Here is a 17,433-nt window from a genome sequence, read left to right as displayed (position 1 = left end):
TACATAGGGAAGATTGTATTTTAATGTACAATTTTGTCTTATAAGTATATTAGTAATTATATAACTTGGCAGTTTTTACAACAACGTGCAGTGTCTTGTCCTTTATTATTATTTCTATTGTGTAGATCCCACTCAGGGATTGGGAACCTATTGTGCTAGGCTCTGTATACACATACACAATGAAAAGGCAGCCCCTGCTCTAAAGAATTAACAGGCTAAGAATCCAGTCATTTAAATGCTTTTATTGCAACCTAGTAGAAATTGGATGAATGAACTATTTGACTTTTTATGTACACGAGTTGCAGTTACAATACTGTCGTAGAATCTTTGCAACAATATTTTTGAATGCTGACAAAAGGCAGTTCACCTGAGATCCTGAAACCTCGCTTGTCTGAAATCCTATGTGGGACATTTTTTTCATTGAATTTTTAGTTGGTTTTATGATATCAAATTGACGAAAATATTGAACTTCCTGAAAGTTATCTGTATCTTTTGTTTGTCAGTATGAATCCTGTTTACATGCCAATTATGAGGAATTCCCATCTTTAGAAAATGATCCTTTGATGGACTACACTTGTATGCATAGGCTGGGTGCCAAGCTGGGGTAAGTAATGTTAAAATATGTGAACAGAAATTTTATTGGTCAAGTCTGGCAGATCAAGCCTTGATGCACTGTTGTAAAACTACTCTAAATATTGGGCCAGATCCTCAGCTGGTGTAAATCGGTGTAGCTCCATTTACTTAAAGTGAGCAATGCCAATTTATAATAGCTGAGAATCTGTCCCACTGTGTCTTAGACTTACTGGGCCAGATTTTGTCATTAACTTAATAGCAGAATGACTGGCCCCAAAATACTACCAAAAATCTTCATTAAACTGATAAAGCATTTGTATTAGGCACAATGTATGCTTATAATAATAGAATGTAATGATCTGGTGTGGTGCCTTTTTTTATCCCAAGGTAATTACATAGCATTTTAATGAACTAGTAATAATAACATGAAAGTTGTAAAGATGATAAAATATTTAATACTTAACACATACATATTTTCAAAGTGATGTACAAACACAAATCCTCACCACACCTCTGTGAAGTATATATCACATTTTGCAAATGGGAAATCTGAGGTGCAGAACAATTGAGTAATTTGCCCCTGGGTTCAGAGGGAATTTGTCGAGCTGGTTCACATATGTGTGCTCAGACCAGTACTCTACATTTTTCTTCTCGATGTAGAATGTACTATTTACGTATTGGTTTCAGAGGGGTAGCTGTGTTAGTCTGTATCAGTAAAAACAACGAGGAGTCCTTGTGGCACCTTAAAGACTAACAAATTTATTTGGGCATAAGCTTGCGTATTATACATTGTAGAGTGGAAATAAAAGAAAATTGATCAGCATTTGCTTGGTATGACATTTTGTTCTATAAAAATTCCGATGCTAAACTATTATAATTAGTCTTCTTAGAGAAAATATATTGTTAGGTTTTGACTTTTCCTGTGGGCTTTGGTTTACTCTTATGACGTCTGTTTTTATATAGATTTATATCTGGTTTAGTTCACCAAGCAAAAATTGAAGCATTTGAAAAAATGCTATGGAGAGTCTGCAAAGGATATACCATTCTTACTTATGCAGAGCTGGATGAATGTCTGGAAGATCCAGATACAGTGAGTAAACATCATAGATACCGTTTCATTATGTTTACTCATCATACAATTAGATAAGATGATTCTCAGGGGAAGAGAAATTGGTCATCCGGCAGCAGATAAAAAGGGAAAGTTAATGAGTTCTCAATATCCTTGGGAATTAAAACAAAACAGATGTTGGTCCTGATCCTGTTATCACTGCAGGAGTAAAAATCAGCAGTTTCTGTAGTTCAGCTTGACATATGTGGAGTCTCATGGAATGGTGATGGTTTCATGGCAGGATATCTTGAGTAAGGTACATGGCGTTAATGACTACTCAGGTATTTATTAACCAGTCACATACAGTACTTTAAATATTATATACTCATTTTATCTGCTATTGCAATAATAAAGGAACGTTTGATCATCTACAAAGATTTTTTTCCTAAACTTTAAACATTAAAAGATTCTAAGCCAGTTAAAACTGCCTCACACTGCTGTACTGTGTCTGCTATTGAAAATATTGCTATTATCTAATTTGTAACACTATAGTTCTTAAAGGGTGAGCTTTTCTTGTACTACAGATATTTCTAAGGTGAATAAGAAAAAGAGTAAAAAAAAATTGATTTCTCTTATTCCCTCCCAAAAGGTGTGTGTTAATCTAACATAAAGAAGAAAAAAGGGCACTAACACATTTTCCTTTTTAGGTGTCTTTTAAGATGATGTGAATTTTATGCTGCTAATGGTGTTTCTCCTGTTTTCAAAATTCATTATTTTGCTTCAGAAATTTTGTAAAATTTTGCCTTTTAGACCAATAAGAGTAATGGGCGACCAAATATTGTCAAATATTGTCAAATTGTGGTGGAATTATAAATCATAATTAAAATGAACAACATCAATGTATTTGTTTATTTTAGGGTGAAATCAGAAAATGGTTCGTGTTTTTAATATCCTTTTGGGGTGAACAGATTGGCCAGAAGGTTAAGAAGATATGTGACTGGTGAGAAATAAATCTAATATCATTTTTACTGAATATTGAATAATGTTGTTTAGTTTTTGCTTATGGTGACTATTTCATTACTTGGGTATGCTGACTTCACGGGACATTTTTGAAGATTTAATTTTCATTATTTCTGCTTGTTATTTTTTCAGTTGTAATTATGTAATGTACAAAGAAATACACAAATCCTTCTATCTAAGATCTCTACTCAAGTATTTAGTTTAAGTATGCAACTAAAGAGTGACCCTATCAACTGGATATATGCTAACATTTCTATGGTTTCCATTTGAATTTTGACTAAAGGACTTCGGGCCAGTCCACTTTCCATTGAGGTCAAATGCCAGTCTTTCCATTGACTTCAGTGGGAGTTGAATTAGGCCTTTAATGGGTCACATTGTATACTGTTTAGTGTTTTTATAAGTCCTGTTTATTTTTTTCTTTGTCGAATGTAAGCAGCAGTCTTTTGATTATTTTTGCAATTTCCGGTTTTAGTTTTAAAACCATTCACTGGCAGTACTTTGGTTCAGTATCTCTGCCTTGTTAAGCAGGCCAAGTAACAATAGAGGGGGAACAAATAATACCTAAGGCTTTTTCATTTGTAGTTCTCGAAGAACTTTACAAAGGAGGATAAGTACATTAGTTTCCCCATCTGTAAAATGGAAACAGAAGCACAGAGAGGTTTAGTGATTTGACCAAGGTCATACAGGGTCTGGGGCAGAGTTCTGAAGAGAACCAAGGTCACTGTACTCCCAGTCCGGAGAACTATCGACTAGACTATGATTAAATCAAACATACAGAGAGCTGTTTTAAAACCCTCAGTAAAATAGATTGAGTGACTTGTCTGAAATTAATAAAAATATTCAGGTGATTTGGATAGTTGAATGGAGTGAATTCTGAGAATGAGGGAGGGAGTCACTACAATGGCATGTCGAAGTTCTCTGCAGGTGATCCAAAACCACAACAATCCTTAGCCTTTACCTGCAGTGCCCTTCTCTACTTCTGGCAGTTACTGCCCAGAAGAGGGCCAATCATGTCACATTATGTGGTGTAGTGCACATGGGGACTGAGACCAAACTTCTTGTGACCCAAGATAGATTTTGATCCAAGATCTGTGAAAGGGAAAGGTGGTGAGTACAGCAACCCAATTCATCACCTATCTATGGCCTCTCAATGTTTTTCACATGTTTGCTTGGTGAGGTAAGACTCACACCCAAAAAGGCTGATCTACACCTTACAGATCTTTTTCAAGTGCTTGGATGTTTAATTCAGGTGTCTATTTTTTTCCTTCAGCTATCATTGTCATGTATACCCCTATCCCAATACCACTGAGGAGCGCAGAGATGTTATTGAAGGACTGAACGTTCGCATTCAGGATCTTCATGTTGTGAGTAAAATGTAACTAGTACCTTTTTCATTGAAGATATTGGAGCATAGATAACCACTTAGCCCATAGTTGCAGTATTAATTATGTTGATACATCTGTAACTTGATGCTATGAACTTTTTTTTATTTTTTTCAAGTGCCCAAACTTTTGTTGGTAAAAGGTTCTGGAGGTTTTTAGATATGTAGTAGTTGTGTGATAAAGCAGTCAGAACAAAGGACTATGAGACAATAGGATGTGACCAGGAGCAAGTCACTTGAAAAGCATGACTTGGTTCAAAACTAGATATTGTACCTGAGTTGAGTTGACCTACATAAATACCTTCTCAAAAAAAGGACAATGATAGTAACAGGGTTATAGAAGGAGAAACATGCTCTAGTTGTCAGAGCCCAGGATTTGAGCCAGGGATTCCTAAATTCTTACCTATACTCTTGCACTGGCTGTGTCCTTTGGCAGGAAACTTAACCGCTTCATCAAATTCCCTTTCTGTAAAATGGAGATGTTAATACTAATAGGATGTTAGAGATTAAATTTTTTAATGTTGTACTGTGCTTCGATGGTTGATAAATATTTAATAGCAAATTACATATATCCAGAGTGCTTTGCCAAACTTTAAATACTATTTAAATACTAGACTCTTACTGAAAATGACAAATGCACTTCAAGAATTAAGCCTACATTTTCAAAAACCTTCCTTTATCTTTTAATTCTTTTGTAATGAGTTGTTTTTATGAATTAATTACATTGTGACTTATTTATTTTGATGCGTTAAATAAAGGGAGTAAAGGAAAAAGGTCAGTGATGAAGCCTTTCTCGAGGCTCTCTTCTCTTTTTTTTTTTTTTTTTTTTTTTTTTTTTTTGCAAAATAGCTAGCTTTCCATAGTACTATGAAAGACTGAGTTGATGTAGTCATGCTTGAAAAAGAAAAAACGCACTTTTCCAAGGCCTTGCATGAGCTTCTGTAAATTTGGCTTCACTTTCAGAATGTTCAGCACAAGGAGGATGAGGAAATAAAACTTAGACTCTACTAATGTATGCTGCTTTGTCCGATCTTACTGTTATGCCAGCGTGGTGCTCTGCTAAGTTCACTGAAGTTTCACATGGGTGCCAATGTCCCACACATGCAGATCTACCTGTAGAGCAGGGGTGGGCAAACTATTTGGCCTGAGGGCCCCACTGGGGTTGTGAAACAGTATGGAGGGCCAGGTAGGGAAGGCTGTGCCTCCCCAAACAGCCTGGCCTCTCCCCCCATCTGCCCCCTCCCACTTTGCTCCCTATCCAACCCCCCCTGGTCCTTGTCCCCTGACCGTCCCCTCCCGGGACCCCGCACCCCTAACCACCCCCCTGGACCCCACATCCTATCCAACCCCCCCTGTTCCCTGACTGCCCCGACCCCTATCCACACCCCCGCCCCTTAACAGGCGCCCCGGAACCCCACGCCTATCCAACACCCCCCCTCCGTCCCCTATCCACAATCCCGCACCCTGCCCGGCCCCCCCGGGGCTCCCACGCCTATCCAACCTCCCCATCTCCCTGTCCCCTGACTGCCCCCCCAGGACCCCACCCCCTATCCAATGCGCCCTGTCTCCTTACTCCCCTCCCCCCCGAACCTGCGCCCCATCCTACTGCTCCCTGGGGCCTCCTGCCCCTTATCCAACCCTCCTGCCCCCTTACCATTACCCTTACCCTTACCATGCCGCTCAGAGCGGCAGGCCAGGCTTATTTCAAAGCCTGGGAGGTGGGTGGGCGCAAGCTGCGCTGCCCGCTCGGCGGTGTTGCTGCAGGGGAGGGGCCGGGTGTGAGCCTCCCTGGTTGGGAGCTCAGGGGCTGGGCAGGATGGTCCCGCGGGCCATAGTTTGCCCACCCCTGCTGTAGAGGAAGAACCTTAATCTTGCTGGTTCAGTTTATTGTAGTTCAAGGGCAGCCATAATAATATTAACTACCATTTTCAGCAGCTATTCCATTGTGACTTGCAACTGGCCACCTCTTCTACATAAGTGTGATCTGTGCAGATGACAAGTTCCACCATACAATGCTGCATCTTGATCCAAGTGATGGATTGCTTGGATCAAGAATGGCACATTATTTGGTAAGAACTATAGTCTCTGTGGTCTGCATCTCTGTATTAAAATCAAGGCAGCTGCAATTCCTTCCACTTTATGTAGGTTAGGTCTGCCCTTGGGGCTCCTAGCAAGTTAACAATATGACCCATAGTTGAGCAAAGTTTTGGTGCTCCTCCTGTAATTAAACTTTCATCTACATTTTCAATTACCACTAATTTTTCCTTTGACAAAGGTGCTACATAAAACTGAGGATTACTTACGACAAGTATTATGTAAAGCATCAGAATCCATCTATACCTGGGTTATCCAAGTGAAGAAGATGAAAGCCATTCATCATGTACTAAACCAATGCAGTTTTGATGTCACAAATAAATGTTTAATTGCTGAGGTTTGGTGCCCAGTAGCTGATCTGCCAAACTTGCGTCGAGCACTCGAGGAAGGATCAGTAAGTCATTTTATGTGGTTGGTGTGCACACAAATTCGAAACTTTGAATGTTTTGAGCCAACAATAAAGATAAGGAAAAAAATAAAACAATGTTACTTGAGAGGGAAAAGAGCTGGACATAGGTAACTCCCTACAGAGGTTAAAGGACCCTTGTGGGCCCTCTCCAACACTGTAATTGGGTAGAATCCCTGTTGGTATCAGTTGGAGTTTTTTTGAGAGTATGGACTGCAGGATTGGGCTTAAGGAATGAGTTGGCTCACAAGGCCATGTGAAATCACCCTAGAAGGCACTAATTTGGCCCTATTATAAAAATGATAAAATTAGCTTTATCAGAATAAGCTTGGTGTTACAGTAAATTAGACTATTTGTAATAGCAAATCTTGTCTTTGTTTCATAAGTGTCTATTACTTATCTAATTTCATATTCTGTAACTGTTTGCTCTCTTTTTGTAAAAAGATTTAAGTATAAAATGGTCATTGTGGATATTTTTAGTAGAAAGAGAGGCAAATGTTAGACTTAGTGCACTTGAAGATTGTTGCAGATCTGAAAGTTACTCAAACTGCAGTGTACTTCAGATATAAGAAAGTAAGTTTCTGTTATGAAGAGAAGTCCCTTACAATTTCTGTTTCAGTGGACATTGTCAAAATCAAAATTATTTCTCTTCTGGGTTAGCAAAGTACATGCCCAGTATGATTTAATATAATTTATCTTTTGTCCCTTTTCATTCTATAACTAGAGAAAGAGTGGAGCTGCTATCTCTTCATTCATGAACACCATACCAACAACAGAAACGCCTCCAACTTTAATACGTACCAATAAATTCACTTCAGGGTTCCAAAACATTGTTGATGCTTATGGAGTTGGGAATTACAGAGAAGTTAATCCAGGTTTGTGTCAACTGACAGTTGATGAAATCTTGCACTGCATTAATTATTTATTCATTTCTCCGTGCCTCAGTAAAAGGGCATGTGCTTAAGTATCTTGCTGAATCAAGCCCTTAGTAAAGGGGGAAATGGTGACTTCTACATTCTATTGTTAATGGCCATTTTTAATTTTCAGTATTTTATCAAGAATGCAAATAGTGCTCTGAGGAACAAGGAAAGATCTGATTTCCAATGTATTCTCTCAGCACCGCGAATGGTGACAATAGTTAATTATGGTATCTCCACCCATTATCTTGGTAATTTGTTTGCTTTTGTGAGAGAAGAATTGGGAAGAAAAGATAATCATGAAAATGGGAACCCTTAGTTATGGTATTGATCTTACACAAGTATGGAGCCGGTCATCCAGAAGGATTCCAAAGTACTTTAATAACTGTACAGAGTCTGTGTATGCATTGCTGCAGCCATCTCTGGCATGACAATGAGGATAAGATTCTACTAGCTTTACAGATTAAAAACAAATCTTTATTTTTTGCTCATGTTAGCCGTGTGGAGTCAATACAACAATGGGGAGAGAGCTGGATTCTCTTCTTGCTCATGCATCATTATAATCAGAATTGTTAACTAATTTCCAATTGCAGAATCCTCATTAGTGGTGGTCCTGCATGAGTCAGAACCAACCCAGTTTAAGTGTGTGGGGCTGGGAGCTCGAGCATCTTTGAATATGTAAGCTCAATAAACTTGATATGGAGTGTCTGTGAGATGATAAAAATAGAACTCCATCATACCATTTTTAGGATTACATTACAGAATGTAACCGCTTCTTTGTATTAATTTAGTATAACTGCATTAGGCAAAATTAAGATAATTGTAATATCACTATAAATATGGTTGCAATTAACCATTGTGCTGCTTTTTTTTTTCTTTTCCCCCCAGCTCTCTACACCATCATCACCTTTCCCTTCTTATTTGCTGTTATGTTTGGAGACTTTGGACATGGTCTCCTAATGTTTATCTTTGCCCTCTTGATGGTACTTTATGAAAACCACCCTAGACTAATGCGATTACAAGATGAGGTAAGCCCCCACTCCCCTTCCCCCAAATCCCAAACAAAACAGTATTTAGATAATTTTAATAGGACAGTTGTTGTTTTTCTGAAAACTCTGTTCTTTGCGCACATATAAGATACTGATTTTGGTTGATAAGGCTACTATTCACTCTGGTCCATCTGGATAAAGAAACATGGTCAGAATCTAGCTACAAGAGGAGAGTTTATCTCCTTTTAAAAATTTATAGTGGTACTGATGGCAGTAGTGATCATTAGTCTTGGGATTTCCTAGCTTGCACATTGTGATAATCTCCTTCTACAGGCATATATCTTTTCAAAATATAGTTGTTTAAATGGTAATATAAATAAATAATAAACACATTTTAATTGACAGGGTAGGAATAAATGGTCAGTTTTCAGAATGGAGAGAGGTAAATAGTGGTGTCTCCCAGGGGTCTGTACTGGGACCAGTGCTGTTCAACATATTCATAAATGACCTGGAAAAAGGGGTAAACTGGTGGCAAAATTTACAGACAGTACAAAATTAATCAGGATAGTCAAGTCTAAAGCAGACTGCAAAGAGATACAAAGGGATCTCACAAAATTGGGTGACTGGGCAACAAGATGGCAGATGAAATTCAGTGTTGATAAATGCAAAGTAATGCACCCTGGAAAACATAATCTCAACTATACATACAAAATGATGGGGTCTAAATTAGCTGTTACTACTCAAAAAAGAGATCTTGGAGTCACTGGATAGTTCTCTGAAAACATCTGCTGAATATGCAACGGCAGTCAAAATAACAATGTTAGGAGGCATTAGGAAAGGGATAGATAATAAGACAGAAAATATAAGGCCTCTATATAAATCCATGGTAGGCCCACATCTTGAACTCTGTGTCCAGATCTGGTTCCCCCATTTCAAAAATGATATATTCGAGTTGGAAAAGGTACTGAGAAGAGCAACAAAAAAGATTAGGGGTCTGGAACAGCTTCTGTATGAGGAGAGATTAAAGACTGGGACTTTTCAGCTTGGAAAGGAGACAACTAAGAGAAGATATGATAGAGGTCTATAAAATCTTGACTGATGTGAAGAAAGTGAATAAGGCAACGTTATTTACTTCTTCACATAACACAAGAACTAGGGGATACCCAATGAAACCAAAAGCAGGCACGTTTAAAACAAACAAAAGGAAGTCTTATTTCACACAACACACAGCTAACCAGTGGACTCGTTGCCAGGCTATGTGAAGGCCAAAACTATGACAGAGTTCAAAAAAGGACTAGATAGGTTCATGGAGGATAGGTCCATCAATGGCTATTAGCCAGGATGGTCAAGGATTCAACACCATCCTCTGCCTCTAGCCTCTTTTTGTCAGAAGCTGGGTGCGAACGATGGGATGGATCACTCGATGATAGCCTGTTCTGTTTGTTCCCTCGGAAGCACCCGGCGTTGGCCACTGTCAGAAGAGAGGATACTGGGCTTAATGTACCATTGGTCTCACCCAGTATGGCTGTTCTTATGACGAGCTGAGCCAAGCAAATTGTGAATTAAAGACTACTGCTACATCCCTAACTCATTCAGCCATAGCAGAATGTTGTGAAATTTTAAATATCCTATTATGGGTCAAATTCTGCTCTGCTATACTTGTGCAAAAGTTCGTTGGCTTTAGAGGAATTGCAGTCACTTTCAGTTGCATTGATTTTTTTTTCAATGTGTGCTGGTGCACCTAGTCACAATGGGCTGACTTGAGGACAGAATGAAAACTTTAAATGCTAATTTCTTCCATTGTTTTTGTAAATTTTCATTACACATAAATGAAACTTGCTGAGGATAGTTTTAAAGAGACTGTCAACTTGAAATCTAATTAATTTAAAAAAATTGTCCTCAAAAATATGAAGCCAGTTTGCACGTATAGTGTTGGCTCACTTTTTTTGTGTATGGAGAGTGCATGCCTTGTCAGAGACAGACTTAGTCCAGAGTAAGGCATGGACTTGATATGGCCTGCAAGATATTGGGGTGATATTAAATGAATGCCAACCACAAAAAATGAACACATTAGCATTTTGAAAAATGGTCATAGCAATAAAACTAAGCTCTTAGTAGAGTATTTGGTGGTATAATGACTCCAGGATAGAGAGAAGGTCTAGGTTTGTATTCTGTGAGTCTGTGTAGAATCTGTATGTGTCTATATAGGTTCCTCAAATATACAGGTTTAGTTTAAAGCAAAAATGTGACTTTCAGACTACATTTGTTGTAAAAATCTTAGGTAATGATAGATTGACAAAACTCTTGCAAATCTATCACTTGATATTAAAGGTATGAAAGGTGAGCTACAAATCGGGTATCTTTAAAGAGAGGCACTAATTTATTAAACGATGTCTTCAATCCAGATTGTCTGATTTTTTTTTTCTTGGTTTTGTCTTAGTTTTCTTTATACCCTGTAGTAATTCTTCATATGGATTTTTAACTTATAGTAACTTTAATGTGGTCATGTGCTCCTTTTGGAAATGTGCAGATAATGAAAGTTCACATATCTCTCGCTAACAATGCTGTACCTCAATATTTACAGATCATGAAAACATTCTTTGAAGGGAGATACATAATTTTGTTGATGGGTCTGTTTTCTGTGTACACTGGCCTGATCTATAATGACTGTTTTTCAAAGTCATTAAATATATTTGGTTCTGGATGGAAAATTTCTGCAATGTTTGAACAAAATATCTGGCGGTGAGTGGTATGCTTTGTTTACTATACCATTAAAACAAATATACAATCTTTAGAAAAGACTCTAATTCCCTTCTGTTTTGCCTTCTTAAATAGACTGGTTTAATTCCTTCATAAAATGTTATCATTAAGAGGTTCTAAATCCTTCCCAAAGGAGTAAAATGCCCTTACTTTGAACAATAGTACTTGAGAAATTATTTGGGGCAGACACACATTATTTTGTCTGTAAAGCACCATGCGCAATTATGGTGCAGTATAAACAATAATTCTAATCATTTGGGATCATTTCAGTATTTTATACTGCATTCAAGTTGATTTTTCCCTCCCGGAAAATGTTTCTTGACCAATCCCGCCTCTTTCTTTGTTTGCAAAATTTATGTAACTGCTGGTAGACTCGTCTCTTTCCCTTGAGAAGAAATACATCTGTGCTTATCGTCTTAAAAATACATGCATCTGTACCAATGACCGCAACCCAACATTTACGAGTAACCCGAGAGTAACAAAACAGCAGTAGGAACCAAAGAGTAATTTAGTGGGGAGCTGATTACACTCCTTTGGGGTCAGCTGATCCACTAGGATTTTTAATGGTTCTGGTCCAGTTGTTTATTGAAAGAAATATGACTTGGTATACTTTTTATAAAATTTTATTAAAAGCAATAAGCAAACAAAATTAAAACCAACAAAAACGTAACTAAGGCTACACTATTACGCATTCTACTAACTAAGGGTTAAACAATACAATGCTCAAATTAAGATCAAAATAGGGTCAAAGAAAAAAGTTGACAACAGTGGATTAAAACTACTCCATCAGTTAGTAAAATCGATTCTTATAGACCCTAAAATAAGAAATCTGTAGAAGAGATTGTTTTCTTATAAACTCCAGGTAGGATTTTGCCCATGACAGTGCAGTCAGTTTAGCAGGTTGAATATTTTGATTATCAAAGCCAAATTACTGTTACTTTTAAGTCATGTCCTCGAGTAAATTGGAATTTCCTCTTTAGATTTCAACAGTGGTTGCTCTGTTTCCTTTCTGAACGCAGACTTTAACATCACTCTTCTAATATGCAATAGTTAGTAACTTTTGATAAGCAAGAATTATGGATGACAGTTTGTAAATGCTGTTATCAAAATTAGGAATGCATGCAGGCTCTGTTTTGGTGTTTTTTTTTTTTTTTTTTTACAAAGCAGAATTTCTAGGGTAACTTCAGTCTGGGGATTATTCTTCGGTGCCTCACCGTGTGGTTAATATTCATAAAATGCTAGTAAACAAATATTCATAAAGTACTAATATTCATAGATACACTAGCACACATTCACAAACTTAAAATAGAAAAAAACAAACGAGGGACGTCTCCTTGTTGTCAAAAAGGAAAAAGGGGAAAATGAAATGCTTAAGATAAAATGGAGTTTGAACTCTTCAGCTCTTGTAGTCTTCAAACTCATGTGGTCTTAGAACAGTCACTGCAGTCAAGATGCCAGGTAATGACGGAGTTGTGAAGCACCTTATGCTAGCAGGGTCTTTTAGTGCTAGGAGACTGGTTAGGCTAATATGGCCACAGTCATTGTGGTCTTCTCCTCTTCAGATGGCTATGGGATTGGAAATGAAATATGGAACCTTTCCTAACTAGATCACCAGTATGAGTCCACTCAGGTTGAGAGTGATCATAAGTTGTTGCAATGTAATATCTGTTTGGAGGGTTATGTGAAATAAATTGGTAGCTTTAGCCAAATTTCTTGGGTACATTTAGCCATATTAAACAAACACCACCACAACCAGCTGCTTTGTTGACAGTTTCAACAGAGGCCAAGAACTGAATGGTTATTGAACTACATATATCTCACCTATAGTGGTGTCCTTTCTGGTCAGAGCTGACCTACATTGTATGAGGGAGCTTATGCTGACACTGCACATACTGCACGTGTTTTGTGGATAAATAGAAAAGCATTTCAAGGGTTGCCATTCTTGCAACTATCATCAGTACTTAATTTACCTGGGAACAATTTGATATGTTGGCTGTTTATCTTACTATTATTGTGCTTAGAATCCCTTTATGCTTCCCTCAACCCTCAGATCAGCCATTTATTTTCTCTCTTTCTGCTAAACAAGAAAGTAGGAAGGACATTCTGCAGAGCTGAAAGTAATACATGCTTACTATTTTTAAGCAACAGGATCTGATTGTGTTTCTTTTGCCACAGTCTTGACGATTTGAAGTCTAATCAATATTTGACATTGGATCCAAATGTTACTGGCGTGTTCAGTGGAATTTATCCCTTTGGCATAGATCCGGTTGGTGCTTTTTCTTTAAATTTACCCATTTGTGATGATCAGTGCTTTACAGCTCATAAGTTAAAAGTTTGACACTGCTTATTATACAGGCAAAACATAAGGGTACATATTATGAGTAAATGCAGATTTCCATTTTCCCTTTCTCCACTGAGGATGATATCCTCTTGTAGTGATTCAGAGAGAGATTTAACTAGTTTCTTCAAACTCATTTTTGCTTGGGATCTTAGCTGGACTTAGAATCCAGGGGTATGTCTACACTGCAGTTAAATACCCTTGGATGGCCTGTGTCAACGGGCTTGGGCTTGCGGGGCTGTTGAATTGAGGTATAGACAAGCCCAAACATCTATACCATAATTAAATAACCCTTTAGCCTGAAAGAAAAGGAGTACTTGTGGCACCTTAGAGACTAACCAATTTATTTGAGCATAAGCTTTCGTGAGCTACAGCTCACTTCATCGGATGCATACTGTGGAAAGCGTAGAAGATCTTTTTATACACACAAAGCATGAAAAAATACCTCCCCCCACCCCACTCTCCTGCTGGTAATAGCTTATCTAAAGGGATCACTCTCCTTAAGGAAAAAGGAAAAAGAATTAATGATGAACAACCTTTACATAGGAAGATCACGTATAGTGTCCAATTCTATAAGGTGCCGAGAGCCCTCAACCCCTGTGGCATCAATGGAAGTTGAGAGTGTTCAGAGAGTCCTTAAGGAGAGTGATCACTTTAGATAAGCTATTACCAGCAGGAGAGTGGGGTGGGGGGAGGTATTTTTTCATGCTTTGTGTGTATAAAAAGATCTTCTACACTTTCCACAGTATGCATCCGATGATCTTTTTATACACACAAAGCATGAAAAAATACCTCCCCCCACCCCACTCTCCTGCTGGTAATAGCTTATCTAAAGTGATCACTCTCCTTAAGGACTCTCTGAACACTCTCAACTTCCATTGATGCCACAGGGGTTGAGGGCTCTCGGCACCTTATAGAATTGGACATTATACGTGATCTTCCTATGTAAAGGTTGTTCATCATTAATTCTTTTTCCTTTTTCCTTAAGGAGAGTGATCACTTTAGATAAGCTATTACCAGCAGGAGAGTGAGGTGGGGGGAGGTATTTTTTCATGTTTTGTGTGTATAAAAAGATCTTCTACACTTTCCACAGTATGCATCCGATGAAGTGAGCTGTAGCTCACGAAAGCTTATGCTCAAATAAATTGGTTAGTCTCTAAGGTGCCACAAGTACTCCTTTTTGCGAATACAGACTAACATGGCTGTTACTCTGAACCCTTAGCCTGAGTCAGCTGACATGGGTCAGCTGCAGGTTTTTAATTGCAGTGTAGACATATCCCAGGTTTCCTGAGGAGAGATTGTGTTACACCCCAAACTAGTCTTTTTAGGAAAGTCTATTTCCTCTTATTCATTTCTCTTTTATTTTTTATTTTCCCTTCAGATCTGGAACCTGGCAAGCAACCGTCTCAGTTTTTTAAATTCTTTCAAAATGAAAATGTCTGTGATTTTTGGAGTGACTCACATGACTTTTGGAGTTATTCTGGGGGTCTTTAACCACTTGTAAGTATGGGAAGTTAAAGCTAAATGAATGTGGCAATAAACATATGCAAGCAAATAAATGTGACACTTGCTGATCAATGTTTATCTGAGATTGGAAGAAACTGGAATGTTTTTGAGAACTGAGCAAAGGCAATGTGAATTCACAATGAAAATTGCTTTACAAAAACAAGTCAGTTTTTGCTTGAGATCCTGATTTCCTTGGAAAAATATAGGAAGGCCAGAGTTATACAGAAAAATCTGTAGCCTTTGAGAAGTGAGATTTTTTGTATTGTGCTTCTAGAGAAGGGTGGGTTTGGAGCTGCCACTTTTGGGCCCCTCCTAACCTCTTCTGTGTAACATTGTTAATGCCTTGGTTTTATTTGAAACATTAATGTTCTTTTTGTTACTTGGGCCCCAATCCTACAAATATGCATAGGCTAAACTAAAGTCATGAGTAGTCTCATTGAAATCAATGGGATGATTCAGTTCTTTAAAATTAACTAGTTGCATAAGTGTATGCAGGATTCAGGCCCGTTTGCAATAATTTTTGTTTTCTTTTAATTGAAAAGACTTTAGTTTCTTCTGTTAAGGCCCTGAGATCACTGACATCCATGGTAAAATTTCTGTTGAGTTCAAAGAATCAGGATGTGGCCCATAACTTCTATTTCTGAACACTCTCAACTTCCATTGATGCCACAGGGGTTGAGGGCTCTCAGCACCTTATAGAATTGGACACTATACGTGATCTTTCTGTGTAAAGGTTGTTCATCATTAATTCTTTTTCCTTTTTTATTTTTTTAGGTATTTCAGGAAGAAGCACAATATTTATTTGGTTTTCCTTCCTGAACTTTTATTCATGCTGTGCATCTTCGGGTATCTTGTATTTATGATAATCTTTAAGTGGCTAGCTTATTCTGCAGAAAACTCCAGATCTGCTCCCAGCATTCTGATTCAATTTATTAACATGTTTCTATTTCCCACTAGTGGAATGGACACCTTTTATACAGGACAGGTTAGTACTACTCTTATAAACTGAAAAGAGGTTGATAGAATTCAGAAGATCATGTTCTTTAATAGCGTGATTGAACAAAAAGTATTATCTGAATGTTAAATTAAGCTAATGTCTGACTCTAGTGTAGGGACAGTAAAGAGGTTGTATCAGGATTATTTTAAAAGATAAATGAATAAAAAGCACATCCATTATGACTGAGCATTTTGCTCTTCAACTTCATCTAAGCTTTTCATGTAGATTAAAAAAAACCCCAACACACTTGCTATTTCTAGAACAAAATCCTGTACTCCTTACTCAGGCTAGTTTTGATTCTCTTTAATAAAAGGGATGCAGAACAGAGCACAGACTATCTCTTCTTTTTTAGTTTTTAATGCTATTCTGTGTACCAAAAGAATCTTTTTAAGCTTGGAAATTGGCAAGCTTGCCTGTCTTTTGAGGCCAATCCAGAAGATGAACTCCCACAACTGCTATTTAAGGCCCTGAATCAGCAAAACACCTAAGTGCATGCTTAACTTTAAGCATGTCTTTAAGATCCACTGAAATTAGGTGTGACTTCTCAAATGCTGAATCAGGGCCTTAAAGGAAATCAGTTGCTTCTTCCTCATTAATAAAAAATTGATTTAAGTACTTGAGGGAAGATTGTCTGAACTCCTCTTTAAACACCTTTTCTTTTTTCCCCTTCCACAAACAGGTTATTTTACAGAGATTTTTATTTATTGTTGCTATGCTTTCTGTTCCTGTAATGCTTTTTGGAAAACCACTTTATTTGTATTGGTTGCACAATGGAGGCCGAGGCATTGGAATGTACAGAGTACGTATTGAAAGAACTGTATATCTGTAGCATGCATTTTCTAAATTGACAAGCAGTGTATTAAAGGGTATTTTATTATAAATCCTTTTGGCTAAAATTAATTTTTTTAAAAAAGCTTTATTGACTATACTGGGGAAGCTTTAAAAAGGCATTATTGAGTAACTGTTTCAATTTACTCATTGCTTGTAATAGCCTTTAGAAACGTGAACATAGAATTTCTTTTCCTTATGATTTTGGCCACCTTTCCCTTTCTAACAAATAGATTTACTAAACGTTTAAAAAACAGCAAAGTTAATTTAATCGGACTACAACAATTTCAACTTGCATAACACTTTGTCATTCCAAACTATAGGCTCAATGCTACAAACACTCGCATGCATGATTTGAGAGTATTTGCAGAATTGGGCCTTTTCTGCGTTTGTGAGCTAGCTGCACTGCATCCGATGAAGTGAGCTGTAGCTCACGAAAGCTTATGCTCAGATAAATTGGTTAGTCTCTAAGGTGCCACAAGTCCTCCTTTTCTTACTGCAGATATTAGTGCAGTTCTGGGAACTGCACTTAGCTAGTGCTGCAAAATCAGTACAGGAAACACTTTGTGGCTATAT

At 37.6% G+C, this 17,433-nt stretch overlaps 1 protein-coding gene across 3 annotated transcripts in view; it reads left to right on the top strand.

Annotated features, from left to right (window-relative positions):
* Positions 1 to 17,433, top strand: part of ATP6V0A2 (ATPase H+ transporting V0 subunit a2) — a 31,404-nt gene that overhangs the window by 7,283 nt on the left and 6,688 nt on the right. For all 3 annotated transcript variants that reach the window (XM_037879259.2, XM_037879261.2, XM_037879260.2), the window contains exons 5-16: positions 504 to 604; positions 1,537 to 1,663; positions 2,539 to 2,621; positions 3,912 to 4,005; positions 6,298 to 6,510; positions 7,247 to 7,397; positions 8,328 to 8,467; positions 11,013 to 11,170; positions 13,364 to 13,454; positions 14,908 to 15,026; positions 15,807 to 16,017; positions 16,709 to 16,828. In XM_037879259.2, coding sequence (XP_037735187.1) covers positions 504 to 604; positions 1,537 to 1,663; positions 2,539 to 2,621; positions 3,912 to 4,005; positions 6,298 to 6,510; positions 7,247 to 7,397; positions 8,328 to 8,467; positions 11,013 to 11,170; positions 13,364 to 13,454; positions 14,908 to 15,026; positions 15,807 to 16,017; positions 16,709 to 16,828 — 1,608 coding nt within the window. The remainder of the gene's footprint in view (positions 1 to 503; positions 605 to 1,536; positions 1,664 to 2,538; positions 2,622 to 3,911; positions 4,006 to 6,297; positions 6,511 to 7,246; positions 7,398 to 8,327; positions 8,468 to 11,012; positions 11,171 to 13,363; positions 13,455 to 14,907; positions 15,027 to 15,806; positions 16,018 to 16,708; positions 16,829 to 17,433) is intronic.

This window comes from Chelonia mydas, chromosome 15 (assembly GCF_015237465.2).
Source record: "Chelonia mydas isolate rCheMyd1 chromosome 15, rCheMyd1.pri.v2, whole genome shotgun sequence".
NCBI lineage: Eukaryota > Metazoa > Chordata > Testudines > Cheloniidae > Chelonia > Chelonia mydas.
The sequence above is the reverse complement of the archived record's forward strand: the minus strand, read 5'-3'. Positions and strand labels throughout refer to the sequence as shown.